Here is a 15,000-nt window from a genome sequence, read left to right as displayed (position 1 = left end):
GATGTCCACGTAAAATTTATAATATCAAATTATAAACATTTACATATTGTTTTGGAAATACCCTTACCTAAAGCATAATCCGCCCATGTATGTGTAACTACATAAAATGCTTAAACAATTGGTCTTTGGTCATTGTTTTCTTTCAAAAACAAATGATCTACTAAAACCCGTTCACATGCACACATTTGCATACAAAAGTATTTGTTTACATATACTGCCATCCAAAAGAAACTATACCAAGAAAAACTTATTTAATTTCCTTTATGATTCGGATAATGGAAATAAAATGGTGGTTAAATATCTTTCTGCTTTTATGGATTTAAATTTTGTTCCCAACGCCATGCCAAAACACCACGCTCATGAATATATGTGTTTTAAACATGCAACACATTTTGGGTTTTCTTCAGTAGTCTCTCAGAGTATTGGTATAGTTTCTTTTGGACGTCAGTATATGGGTCATTCTACAGAAAGTATCACTTTTATGTCCCTGCACAATTTCGTTTTTATTTATATATAGAAAACAAAATTTGTTGTCTATAACGATACCTTATTAATAATATCATCCTGTCATAGCATTTTGTTCTCTCTGGTAATCAGCTTTGATAGAGATTTTATTCGAGATTAGTGTAAAATGTCATTGGTGTTACCTGTCCCAAGCACAACACTATACATAACATGCACTATTAAAGCGGCAGCATCCGGAATATTTTTATTGCTTTCACTACGCTGGCTTATCCAGGTCAAAAACAAATTATCCAGGTCAAAAACAAAGTCAGTATTTCGAAAGTGGGACACTTTTGACGGGCTCCTACCGATCTCAGTTTTCATTGGCTTATCACAAGTGTGGAATTCCCCAACAAGAGATCACGTGAGATTTCGCAATTTTTGAATAAATTTAACTGCCTTGATTGAGGGGTCGTCTCATATCTCCAAAACATATTTATATCCATAGAGGTATGGTACAACGCCTTTCCAAGGGTCGGTGGGTGTGGGATTTGCCTTGACATTTTGACAGTGGCCAGCTGTTGGCATACGCGTTACATGTAAGGGGGTGTTACTAATTACGTAACGCTCTAGGGGTAGAGGAAGAGGGTACTGTGTTCGATTTACGTAACATTTTTCAAGACTATATGTTATTTCTTAGACCTAAAAAGGTGGTTTTTGGAAATGCGCGGTCAGCCTAGGATCGATCCCCATCGGCGGGTATATAAAACACCATGGTATGTGATATCCTGTCTGTGGGATGGTACATATAAACGATCCCTTGCTAAACAAAAATGTAGCGGGTTTCCAAGGCGCGTGTGCGGGTATTTCAGTGGGGTTGGGGTTATAGACTGTGTTGAGCGAAGTTTATATGGGGCCATTGTCCCCCAGAAAATACATTTCAATTTTTTTAAGCTTGGGCAAGTAAGGGTTTCGACCTCCAATACCCTCCCCCTGCACATGCACCCGATTCCTCTCTTAAGATTATATGTCAAAATTACGTAATGTTAGACATCCAACAGCAGATGGAAGGAAGGATAGGATATGTTTTATTTAACGACGCACTCTACACATTTTATTTACGGTTGTGTAACCCGGGGAAGAAGTAAAGACAACACTCCTTGTGGTTCCAATATTTTATTTGTAGACCAATTGGAAAAACCTGTAAAATATAATACAAACATTCCTTACAATCACACATATTAACTTTCACACTTCCGCGCACATGTATAATATAAACTCTCAATTAAGATAAAATTATTGCATCACTATGTCCGAATATCAATATAAAATACAAATTACAAATAAATATATCTTACCAGACATCCACAATATCTATTTGATCAGACACTGGAAATGCAGTAGTGTATAAAATATATATATAATAATCAACCAATTCTCTGCAGAATAATTTGATAAAATAGTACTGACTGTCTGCTTCTGATGAAAGCTGATCGTAATCTGACAATTAGGAAAAATCTAGTTATAAAGGGCGTAGTCCAAAAGCATGCAGTGCGTGTCTCGGTGTCGAGTCATCAGTCTTGCGTGAACTGTCATCGTCGCACGTGAATTAACAACTACTAACAAACCCAACACAATAAACAATGACCACTGCTAACACAAAAGATGAAATAAACAACACACCTTTCTTTAATTATTTTATATTTAAAGATCCACTCCCTACAAATTAGTTTTTAAAAATACTTAATATATTATAATTAATATTTAATTGAAATCTTTGATAATTAATAATTTAACGCCTGGTTACAATTGTATGACGTCGGATGATTATTAAATGAATATGCTCTAACTTTGATGTCGTTAAACAACCCCCCCCCATTAACTTTACCCTTTCCAAACGAAAGAATATTTATTCGAATTTGTCGATTTTAACACGTAAAATTAAGAAGTGAAAACGTTCATTGTTTACTTTAGTATATTTTATTTTAAAATATACACATGATTAATGTGTTACTAGTATACAAACTAAACTTTGAAAGTTCTACTAACACTTTATAAAATATTAATTCTGAAATTGGAAGGTACAATTGTCGATACCACGTTGTCAAGATCAAACCGGTTTTAACGAAAGACTCTAGTACCGTATATTCAACCGAACGTTCTTCGTACAGCGCAAGATTTCTCTTTTAATTTTTTGAGACGAACCCTACAATTTGAAGTCGGCAAACGCATGTATTAACTGAAACTGACAACAGGCTGTCGTTTGTGCTTTGCCGAGCTATGGCGGCACAGGCGACGAATCGGGCGTATACTTTTAACGATCTCCGTTCATAGCGAACACACACGAGTTTTTTAAAAGTGCATTTGAGCTTGTATTTCATATTTGTACATGATGTTATAATATGGTAACCAGAGAATGTAACTTTAAAATATATAACATAAGACATAACACTGAATACCTTGAATGTAATACGTACTGATGGCTGAGTTACTCACTAAAGAAGGAATCTTGTAAATATTTTCCGTATTCAAAAGATGGTGGGCAATATAAGCTTGTCCCTGGAATTTTATGTCATTGGTGTTACTGTATATACTTATGAGAAAACAAAAGAAACTAAATGCTCTCTGAATAAAACATTCCACCGGTAGATATCGGCCATCGAACTTATTTGTCAAAAACATCAGACAGGTGTGAATAGTTTTCTTTAAATATCATGAATGTGTTGTCAAAATATAAAAGTAGGTTTATTGACTGTCATTGGTGTTACGATCGTATTTATGTAATGGTTAATAATTTTATGAAACTTTTTGTATGTTATTGTAGACATCATCATATGTCTGCTACAACATGCACTTTTTCAGTTTTCTCAACTGTTTCTTTAGAGAGCATGAATAGATTATGCACTTATTTGTCATTGGTGTTACCAGGTACTGAGTAACACCAATGATCATTAATAACACCAATGACAATGAGTTTGAATAAGATGCCGTTTTCCTCGCTTTGCATATTTTTGAAGATGATTTGAAAATTAAAGGGACTTGTGCAGCATCATAATTGCATAATGGCACTTTGGGTAAAATAAATGTTTTGTGGAATGTAAAGAATATATATTCAACTGCGTTATGCTTGGTTCGCGCAATTAACATCCGATTTGTTGTCGTCTGCTTGTCCTTCATTTGTGAGGTTTTTCTTCTGTTAGTGAAGATTTCCTTTAACAATAAAATCCAGACTAGTAAGTATCTAAATACAAAACTTTACAAACCCCTAAAACCATTAATCTTAGGGTACTACAGTCCGTCCCATCCTTCTACAATTTAAGTGGGTTTGTTGTTGTTGTTGTTGTTTTTTTGTTAATAATTCCAGTTTGGTTTAACGTAAGAAGACAAGTCAAAGTGAATTGGAAATAAAAAATAAATACTATTTTTGCGTCCAATTTATAAAACAATCGGCTCAGAAATAAATATCATGTAGTAAATTTCATAGATGAAAAAAGGCGTTCCCTGTGGAACCGTTGGTAAAACGCGGACCGGACCGGAACGCTGGACAAACTGATTTTTTCCTTTAAAAAAAAAAAAAATTAAACAAAATGTTCGTCCAATTGTGCTTAGTTCAGAAATATATATTTTATCATGTAGTTATTTTTAAAAATTGAAAATGTCGAACGGCGCATGCGCGAAAATGTTGTTTGGTCCAAATGCTAAACGTAGTTAGAAACTACTAACCTTTCCTGTTTAAGAGGTTAACTTTAACATAAAGAAAAGTTAAAATCAAACCGAAAATGTATTACCAAGTTGTAGTCAAATATCGGAAAATTACATTACGTATGTTTTCATTTCCAATAAAGGCTATTTAAATTTTATTTAAAAAATATTGAATATCCTGCATTAAAATAGCTTTTTAGTTAAAAGGAAATAGTTAACTCTTTTGAATAATGACGTAATTCTTATGATTTATTTCTTGAATAGTGACATAGTTTGTTTGATTTGCTGTATAGTGTGTGTACTGAAAACATTAGAATGACAGATCACGTATTTATAAGGCGTCCTCGTTTTCTGAAAATATTTGGAACATTTAACGTAGAGTTTTGCAGCGCTTGCGTAAAAGAAAAGTAGGAGTACAACATTTTACTCGTTATTGGGAATACAAGTATACAGTAAAATAGATTTTGAGCCTTAATATAAACACGAAAATAACTACATAAATTAATGAATGAATAAATCTTTAATTTAATATTTAAACAAAATTAAAATTCTGTATCTTAATTTAGTATATTTTTTAAACCGTCTGACTGGCCGTATCTTATCAACACAGAAACACACAATTATTCTAATAGGCCTTTAATAGTTGTTGGCTAAAGAAGAACCCCCCCCCCCCCCCCCCCCCCCCCCCCCCCCCCCGAAAAAAACATTCAAGGAAATATTAATTACATAATTTTGCTAACAAGTAGTGTAGTGGTAGTCTCAAGAATAATAGTATTTCCAGGATACAGTCTTGAATGTCATTGGTGTTACACATTGTCATTGGTGTTACTTGTTTTGTTATTGGTGTTACGCAAGAATATGTTAGCTGTCATTTCTCAAGAAACTTTATTTTTGAAATTTAAATTGTTTATTTAGGAAAGCATACCTTTTACCTTTATAACTTTGATGAAATTTATTTTGAAGGACTCCATATTTTTAAATAATTAAAACTGCCACAGTGTATAATTTAAGTCACATACAGAATATCCGTGTGGAAATGCACAATTACACCCTTGGCTAGTTTTTAATTCTAAAGTTATTCCATATATGTTATTAGGGACACCCAAATAACACATTCATGTGCTCTTGGTCACTATAAACCAATTGGATCACATTGTTGAACTACCCCACTTGTCTGGTAACACCAATGACATAATGAACTGGTTCATAGAGTAACATGTGTCTGCACGTGCAGGCCGATTACAGTTCTGCGTGGCCAGATATAATTTTATGTTTCTTTGTTCATCTAGTTTCCAAAAGTTAACAGTAAATATTTATATCTTTTAATTGTTTTATCTTGAATTTGTATTTTGTAAAGTGACGCTTTCTGTAGAATGACCCATATATGCATATTTGCATACCTGAATAAATTTGGTCACATGAACGCATTTGCATACATGAGTAAATATACTCACATGTGTAATTTTGAATAATTTGCATCTAGTGCAAGTTAACATTTGCATATAAGGAAAAGTATTGCCTGAGTATTTTAGACGATGTTTGGTCATATGTACGCCAGGCAAATGTTTCCAAATATTTCTATAATGGTTGAAATGAAATTATACTTAGGCCATCTTCCTTTTATATAGTAGTCATGTAAACACTCAGCAAATATAGTGTTGCACACGTGGGTAAAATATGCATATGTATGTTTACTCATGGGTGTAAATTTTGGTCATGTGAACGAGGCTATACTATAGAGGATTAATACCACTGTGTTTTAAGGATTTTCTACAAAAACATTTTGTCTTAAATCCTTATTGTTAACAACGAAACCCAGCGATATTATCCCTATTCTAATACTACACTTATTAGGAGTATCTGAAAGAAATGTTAATGAGTTTAAATTTAAAAAATCCCTCCCTCATATCTTAACCTAATTATCTATTTCCCTTACGATATTCAGTGAAAACGCCTGTAATAAGTAACAGCGTGACATAATATATATTTTTTGGTCTTGACATGACGCCACTGACTTAGGAGCGATACAACACGATTCTCGTCGTATAACCTATTAGTTGTTAATCTGAACGCAACCGTCGAGTTGGTCAACTTTCTGCTGGCAGTTGATAGTCTGATATTAACATATTTTCACTTTAAAAAAAAAAATACCATAACGTATTATTCATTTATGAAAAGGTGAGTATTATTTTCGTGAGTTTTCAAAATGAAGCGATATTTTAAAGCAGTTAATGTTTAAAATTGCATTTAAAAATAAATAGTCATTTCCATCTTGTCTTCTTAAAGTTCTTTATCAATTTTAATGTCCCCAAAAGTTAGATGTTCTAACCAAATTTTATTTTATTTTTCAGTACCTCACATACAAACACACAGCCCATGTAGGTTCTAAACAAAAAATTTGTATTTTAGATTGTGATATAATTATTTCATCAGATAATTTCTGATGAACTTGAGGGTTTTTTGTTGGTGTTTGTTTTTAAATAACTAGCTGTGCCATTTTGGGAACACATACTAGAAGAGCAGACGACAAGACGCATGATCGAATTGACTTCTGCAATATATCAGACCTTGGGGTGGGTGGGTGTGTGTCCATTGTTACTAGCGAAGTGTTAAAAATTACAGTGGCACGAAATAATAATAAAATATAACAATAACATCATTTTCATCTTCAGTTAGTAATTTTTATATATTGACGTTTAAATATAATGGAAGACACGGAATTAATATACTAACGAAAACACCACCCATGAGGCTAATGACAGCATGTCGGATACGTTCTCGAAATTTTGTCATCGAAGACAGCGTACATAAACGAAAATTAACCAATGGAAAAAATACTTATTATCTTAGTTATATATCTTTGTTTTCATGTTTAAATTCAGAAAAAGAAACAGTGGTCAGTGCAGGAATTCTACGGTTCTTGGATTCGGGGCGTGACGTCAGGCGGTCCTTTTACAAGTTTCACCTCAAGTAAGTTTTGTTTATTGGATAATATATTTTTTTATACAACGGGTAAATTTGAAAAATTGGAATAGTTAGTTTATTATCCATATGGTTAAAAATATCTTGGTACTAGACTGTCAAGTGCGACGGCACACTTCGACATAATACGATGACGTCATACGACTGGCACACTACTACCTTACCGAAACGTTAATGAAACGAATTTAGTGATATAAAGTGAAATTCTACCATGACTTTGGAAAATACACAATTCTGATTGGCTACACACTTTAAATTAGAGGTGTTAAATTTACGATAACCACCTCTGATTTAATCAGGCCGCTTTTCTCGCGTAGGAATCTGAATAGGTGCTTGCCAACAAAGACTCCAAGATGACAGTTTGTAACTCTATTTATTTATTCTTGTTCATGAATTTTCCTTTATAACTATTGATTAAATGTGTCCTAAGTTCTACAGTCGTATGTGTTGATTTAATTGTCAACAGTGCGTTAGCGTTTAAAGGCTGGCCCAAACCCAACAAAGATGGCCATGTCTAGCCAATTCACTACTTTTGGCTACACGGGTTGAAAATAGTTCCAACATTTAACACGTTTTTAGCTATGGTAGAATGGAGATAAACATCATCTGACGTCAGATTTGGGGTAGTTTATCGTGCATTTAACACCGCTAAATGTTACATTTAAAACCTCGGGCAAACGCATTCGGTTTGAAATGTCATTTAGCGGCGTTAAATGCACGATAAACTACTTCCCATTTGACGTCAGATGATTGTTATCTCTTAATTAATTAATGAATAATAAATATAGTATTAAACTCACTATTATTTTGTATCGTGTTGATGTCCCTTGTAAAATTATTTTCTTTGTCACTCGTTAAAATTCGTGACAGTTGAAAATTATTTCACTTGGGACATAAACGTGATACGATAAGGAAGGTCGTTTAATTAGGAGATAAACATCATCTGACGTCAGATTGGAGGTAGTTTATCGTGCATTTAACACCGCTAAATGACATTTCAAACGGAACGCGTTAGCGTGATGTTTTAAATGTAACATTTAGGCCAGTATTTTTTAACTTTTAGGTTTACGAACAAGAACTTTTGTGCAAAAAGGTAGGAAGAAGGAACCCCCCCCCCCAAAAAAAACAACAACAAAAAAACCCCCAAAAACCCCCCACAAACAACCTGTTTGGGGTGTATCAGTAGGAATGAGCGAAATAGCGAATCGGACCGAAAGAGAGCGACCGAAGACGATGTAACAATTCGTATCTACAACGGTATATTTATTGACGAAAAAAGTGTTATTTCTCACTGTTACCTTACGAAATGCGCCACAATAGACTAGAATGGTAACTTTTTTTTTCTTTAGAGCTATTTGTGGAAGTCGGCGGCAAAAAAATAAAAAATAAAAGTGAAAAATTCGACTTTTTAAAAAAAGATTTATTTGAGCAAAATTTACGTCGGCGGGTTCGTAAACCGAATAATAAAAAAATACTGGCCTTAGTGGTGTTAAATGCACAATACCTCTAATCTGACGTCAGGTGATGTTTATCTCCATTCTACCATGGCTAAAAACATGTGCAATGGTCTACGTGTTCAGTCTTTATTGGGTGCTGTGTATTTCGTACACAGAATTATTTTGGAAGAATCCTCAGTACAAAGTACACCTCGACAAGGCGGACAAGCCAATCAGTGTGATTGTTAACCTGATGGAAGTGTCTGACAAGCAAGTTCGAGATGAAAATGACGTTGATATTGGCTTCGTCATATTCAAGGTAATATTATTTATAGTTCTGTATTCACATTTTATTAAAATAGGCTAAACAAATGTAACATTAAATAATAAAACATTTATGCAAACGTATTTAAATATTTTTGTCAAAAGCGAAACTGTTTTATTTTGTTTATACATATGCATTTACATATCCATTCATTTGTAGTTATTTCCGTGAATATATCCAATTACGGTTCAAGCACGTTTCTCTAGGCACACAACTAGGCTACATGTATCTAGGTTGTCTGTCTAGAACAGTGTTAGTAGTTTGATGTTAGTGGTTAGTGAGGGAGACGTCTGGTCAGAATCCTTTCACCTAACCATTAAGTCATTAAACTCTGCTTTGGTAGTGGGTACGGGGACGTGAACCCAGTACCTACCAGCCATATGTCTGATGTATTAACCATTACATCACCGAGGCCGGTATTACAGTTTAAAAATTGTTGAATACTAATATGTACAAACTGTAACACAATACAATACTTTCAAACTGAGTGTTTGATGATAATACACATTCTTCATGATGGTTAGTAAATAGGGCTTTCATTTATGTGGATGTCCAAGTGGCTAAGTAGTTACGGTTCTAGAATATCAAATACAAAGTTGCTAAGGTCCTATGTGTCAAGTACAGTAGGTTTGAATCCTGCCAACTGTGTTTTCAAATATTAAACTTTAGATGCTAAAATATTGAATGGATTTGAAAGAATCAGGTCTAAAATCAGTTTTAATTTATCTTTCAAATAGATGATCATCCTGCAGCAGCAGGGTTTCTGCCAGAGGATATAAAGGGTTAAAATTACATATGCTAAAATTCCTGTCCTGGACGGAGGAGCCAGCCGAGGCCGGCACATGCGCTCATTACAGGCGCACGCTACAATAGCTTGTTCTGAGTGTGCACGTAAAACCGTATGATCAGACCTGACCTCATTCTAAAATACTGAAAATTAATGGATACCTTTTTTTATAATTTTAAAAAAGATTATTGTTAGTGAACTGCTGTTTAAAATTTCTCAAAGTATATCAAAGAAAGAAATGTTTTATTTAACGACGCACTCAACACATTTTATTTACGATTATGACATATGGTTAAGGACCACACAGAGTTTGAGAGGAAACCCACTGTCGCCACTACATGGGCTACTCTTTCCGAGTAGCAGCAAGGGATCTTTTATTTGCGCTTCCCACAGCTAGGATAGCACAAACCATGGCCTTTGTTGAACCAGTTATGGATCACTGGTCGGTGCAAGTGGTTTACACCTACCCATTGAGCCTTGCGGAGCACTCACACAGGGCTTGGAGTCGGTATCTGGATTAAAAATCCCATGCCTCGACTGGGATCCGAACCCAGTACCTACCAGCCTGTAGACCGATGGCCTAACCACGACGCCACCGAGGCCGGTCAAAGTATATGAAATACAGCGTTCAATTCCAAAAGGTTTTAAACCCATATAACCACCTAGTAGAGGCACTTATGATCTGGTGGGTGGTTGTTGTTGTTGTTTTTTGTTTGTTTTATGGTGTGGGGGTTTTTTTTTTGGGGGGGGGGAGAGGGTTGTGGGCTGTATGATTTTTTGGAGGGGTGGGGGGGGGGGGGTGGGGTAAATACTCGCAAATGATTTTCTAGCAAAAGCCTGCTGCATTTGTATGTACGGTAAGAAAATGGAGAACATTTGGTGTCTCGAGGATATTTTGATATTTTTTAAATTTCTGTTTGCTTATAAACTATTTATAAACTATCTACTATATATATTTTTTCTTTTGATTCAATTTATTTGTAAACTATTTACCGATATTTGTTTATTGTTTTTATCTACTATATATATTTTTTATTATTCAATTTATTTATAAACTATTTACCGATATTTGTTGGGGGTTTTATCTACTATATGTATTTTTTTCTTTAGATTCAATTATATATTTTATTATTATTCAATTTATTTATAAACTATTTACCGATATTTGTTGGCGGTTTTATCTACTATATATTTTGTTTCTTTAGATTCAGTGTATTTATAAACTATTTACTGATATTTATTGGGGGTGTTTTATCTACTATACATATACACTATACATTTTCCTTGTAATCGTAATCGTAATCGTAATCATGACATTCTTAAGTAATCGTAATCGTAATCGATTACATTTGTCATGTAATCGCCCCATGTCTGTTATATATATATATTAGATTCTATTTTATAGCCTAAACTATTTACTGATATTTGGTCTTGGTTTTGGTACTAGCTTCAGGAAGGTCGGGAACCCGTCCGTCTGTCCAGAGACAATGTCTACGAGTTTAAGCCAAGGTTGGAGAAAACGTCTGGCATGTTTTGGGCTTACAGAGAGAGGACGTTGCGATTTGAACTGGAGCCAAGCACCTACATCATAGTACCGTGCACCTTCAAGGCTTCCATGGATGCCGATTTCTATCTCAGAGTCATGGCGGAAGAACAACATGAAGTAGAGTGAGTGTTTCCTTTCTGGTTGTACAGTGACACCTCGAAAAACCGGACCCTCTGTAAACTGGAATTCCCCTCCAAAACCGGACATTTTTTCACGGTCCTTTTTTAAAAATCAGTTCAAAAATTGACCTCTCTAAACTGGATACCTCTTAAAACCGGACATTTTACTTGGTCTCGAGAGTGTCCGGTTTAGAGGGGTTTCACTGTACCTTAATATTGACTAGTCACCTCTAGCTCTCCCATTATTGATATATTGTAGGGGAGGGCTAGAGGGGACTGTGTGCACTATTTCGGCAATTGTCGACGGCCAAATGGTAGCCAGCTAATGTGTCCAAAATACAAATTTGTTTCCTAAATCTGATGCCACAGAGATTTAGCTTGATTATTATCGAGTCCAGTTATGACATTAACCAGTACCAACGTGTCACGTGGACACACACTTTGCTCTACGTCATCACAAGAACGTACATCGCAGGTTCTTTTCGCACAGAGATGTCGGCTTTCTTCGTGTGGCGTTGGTACTGGTTAACAGCATGTAAGTTTAATGTCATGACTGGACTCGAAATTAATCAAACTAAAGCTCTGTGGCATCATATTTAGGAAACAAATTTGTATTTTAGACACAGTAGCTGGCTACCATTTGGTTGCCGACGATTGACGAAGTATTACATACAGTCCCCTCTAGCCGTCCCCTACATCATATCAGTAAGAGGAGGGCTAGAGGTGACTCGAGCTAAATACTTTAGTCTGACCTACAGCACGTGCTGCAAGTGCAACATATATTTTTCTGCTATTCTGGACTCCTGTCCTTCATCGACTGAGGGGATGATTTAGCTCAGTCGGTTGAGTGCTCGTTTGGGGTGCTTGTGTTGCGGGATCGAACCACTTCGATGATCGATTCAGCTGATTGGTTTTTTTCTCGTTACAAACTAGTGAACCACAACTGGACAAAAGCCGTGATATGTGCTTTCCTGTCTGTGGGGAAAGTGCATATAAAAGATCCTTTTCTGCATTAGGAAAAATCAGGCCCTTTTAAGGGCTCTATAGGCAACCTAGGGAGACACCACAGCATCATAGAGGTCTAATTAACGAGCTACTCTCGATTCACTAATGTCAAAACCTATATTAGCTCCGGAACTTTCTTTTTGACTGACCGTACAAAATTGCGCCCAAATTCCTCAATCAAACTTGCGCACCTTTTCTCTTTTGACATAATTCTTGCTCCATTGAAAATTCCATAGCACCATACCCCCCCCCCCCCCCCCCACCGTTCCTGTCCTGGACGGAGGAGCCGGCCGAGGCCGGCTATTGTGCCCAAGACAGGCGTGCGCTACTTGCTCTGAATGTGCACGTAAAGCCCTATGACCTGACCTGACCATTAGGAAAAATGTAACTGGTTTTCTCTGATGACTACGAGTTAGAATTACCAGATGTTTAACTTTTGTCTGTTGAGAAAAAGCTCATAGTAGCCCATTATCTTTTTAAGACCCTGTCAAGTTGTGCAGATTGTTTTGTTCAGAGTCGTTTTCGTTAATGCTTACAGTAGCTGTACAGCTGTAGGTTCCTTTATACCAAATGAGTTCCTATTGCCAATAATGTTAACAGTTTCTGATAAAATCATATTAGTATTCGCAGGCAGTACACATTTAATCCATGTGTTACCTAACTTCTGCCTGATAAAAAATGATATTTAAGAGATTTCCAAACTGTTTTTGTTATTGAATATCATTTTTTGTTTTATAAGTTAAAGTTTGATTTGTTTAACGACACCACTTTGTAAAAGAAAACCAAAATCAAAGTTATATTCGCTACTCTATCCTATGCTGATTTTAACCTCTATTTTATATTGTATACCAATTGAATAGTAAATGAAAGTGGATTTTGTTTTCTTAAGAATACATTGTAGTATTTGCATATATAAATATTGTCTCATACTACTCTAAATTAATGCAGCAGGTGTTTTTACTCAGCTAACATCTCATGGTGAACCGTGACAGTGATTCATGAGTGCATGTCATCACAGCAGTATTTATTCCAATGAGCTCTGCCCTGTGGTAGTTTTGATTTACTACACTAATCTGTGAGTGGCAGTTCTCTTTGAGCAGTTCAGAAAGGATGTGTTATACCATACAGAATCTCTCTGGGAGTGGCTGTCCTGCTATAGACGAGGCACTAGACAGAGATTCATGGAATCAAAGCACTATTTTGCGACATTCCCATTGGACTCTGCATTGTGCAGAGATACGGTCTTGATCACGAATAAAAGTTTTATCAGAATTATAACACAAACATGCCTGAGTCAGTGCAAGACAACGTGCAGTGGTGCTTGTTTCATTAATTGTGACTCGACCATTGCATGATGTATATGTACATTTTTAAAAAGTACATCTTTTCCATTACGTTACAAGTGGTGTGAATATTTATTTTATGTTAGTTAAAATGTTTTTTCTTGTACTTCAGGCCAGTCGACACACCCACTGGACCCATTGGGGTATGTATTAATGTTTATTGTTTGCATTTATATGCATGTGCAAATTTCACTACTCAATACTGTTAGATAGTTATATATACAGTGAGTGAGAGAGAGAGAGAGAGAGAGAGAGAGAGAGAGAGAGAGAGAGAGAGAGAGAGAGAGAGAGAGAGAGAGAGAGAGAGAGAGAGGGGGGGGGGGGGGGGGGCAGAGACAGGCAGACATACAGACAGACAGAAAGACAGAGAGAGAGAGAGAAGTAGTCAGTCAGTCAATCGAATTAACATGCCATTTATTTTTATTTTTAATTTAATTATATAAACCAACTATCATTTGTAAATTCAATTTAATATGTTTGCAATTTGTTTTTCACTGTAAATACGGTATGTTATTACATTCAAAACTATTGATAACCTATTTTAGCAGTTTAAATATTCCACACCTAAATGCATCGCCCAAGACACTATTAAAATATACTGGCAATTACAATATTGACAATGTTATCAAACAAAACCAAACCCTGTTAGTGCCATCATTTTAACCTACGTAAAGTTTCTTTTAAACAGAAATAACATACATTGTTGAGGATTTGGAGAAATTCTGGTGATGATGTACTTTTAAGTTGAAAGTGTTTACTTTTACAGGATTATGTTGATGCAGCAAACAACAGTCTGGAAAAATTATTCCACGACCAGGCAGGATCCGATGAAAGAGTAGACGCCATTGGTTTGAGACATGTTCTCAGTGAGCTGAACAAAGGAGGTAAGTCCGAGTAGACGCCATTGGTTTAAGACATGTTCTCAGTGAGCTGAACAAAGGAGGTAAGTCCGAGTAGACGCCATTGGTTTAAGACATGTTCTCAGTGAGCTGAACATAGGAGGTAAGTCCGAGTAGACGCCATTGGTTTGAGACATGTTCTCAGTGAGCTGAACAAAGGAGGTAAGTCCGAGTAGACGCCATTGGTTGAGACATGTTCTCAGTGAGCTGAACATAGGAAAGTCCAGTCCTGGCGCTTTTAGTCTAGACTCGAGACTCTAATAGAGTCTGAGACGTGAACATCATGTATACAATTTGTATGTGTGTGACGTCATTAAAGACTGAGTCTGGACTCTAAAACATTTATAAGCACGGGCCCAGATGGAATACCTGACTCCATATACATGGGCGGGACATAGCCCACTGGTATTGC

At 35.7% G+C, this 15,000-nt stretch overlaps 1 protein-coding gene across 1 annotated transcript in view; it reads left to right on the top strand.

Moving 5' to 3' along the window:
• LOC121379755 (calpain-A-like) overlaps nucleotides 1–14,587 on the top strand; it is a 46,683-nt gene extending 32,096 nt beyond the window's left edge. The window contains exons 10-14 of the mRNA XM_041508403.1: nucleotides 7,029–7,116; nucleotides 8,741–8,883; nucleotides 11,124–11,344; nucleotides 13,802–13,832; nucleotides 14,456–14,587. Of these exons, the coding sequence (XP_041364337.1) occupies nucleotides 7,029–7,116; nucleotides 8,741–8,883; nucleotides 11,124–11,344; nucleotides 13,802–13,832; nucleotides 14,456–14,587 (615 nt within the window). The remainder of the gene's footprint in view (nucleotides 1–7,028; nucleotides 7,117–8,740; nucleotides 8,884–11,123; nucleotides 11,345–13,801; nucleotides 13,833–14,455) is intronic.
• Nucleotides 14,588–15,000: the final 413 nt, after the last annotated feature.

The sequence above is a fragment of the Gigantopelta aegis genome, chromosome 8 (genome assembly GCF_016097555.1).
Source record: "Gigantopelta aegis isolate Gae_Host chromosome 8, Gae_host_genome, whole genome shotgun sequence".
NCBI lineage: Eukaryota > Metazoa > Mollusca > Gastropoda > Neomphalida > Peltospiridae > Gigantopelta > Gigantopelta aegis.
This window is presented reverse-complemented; position numbering and strand designations above follow the sequence as displayed.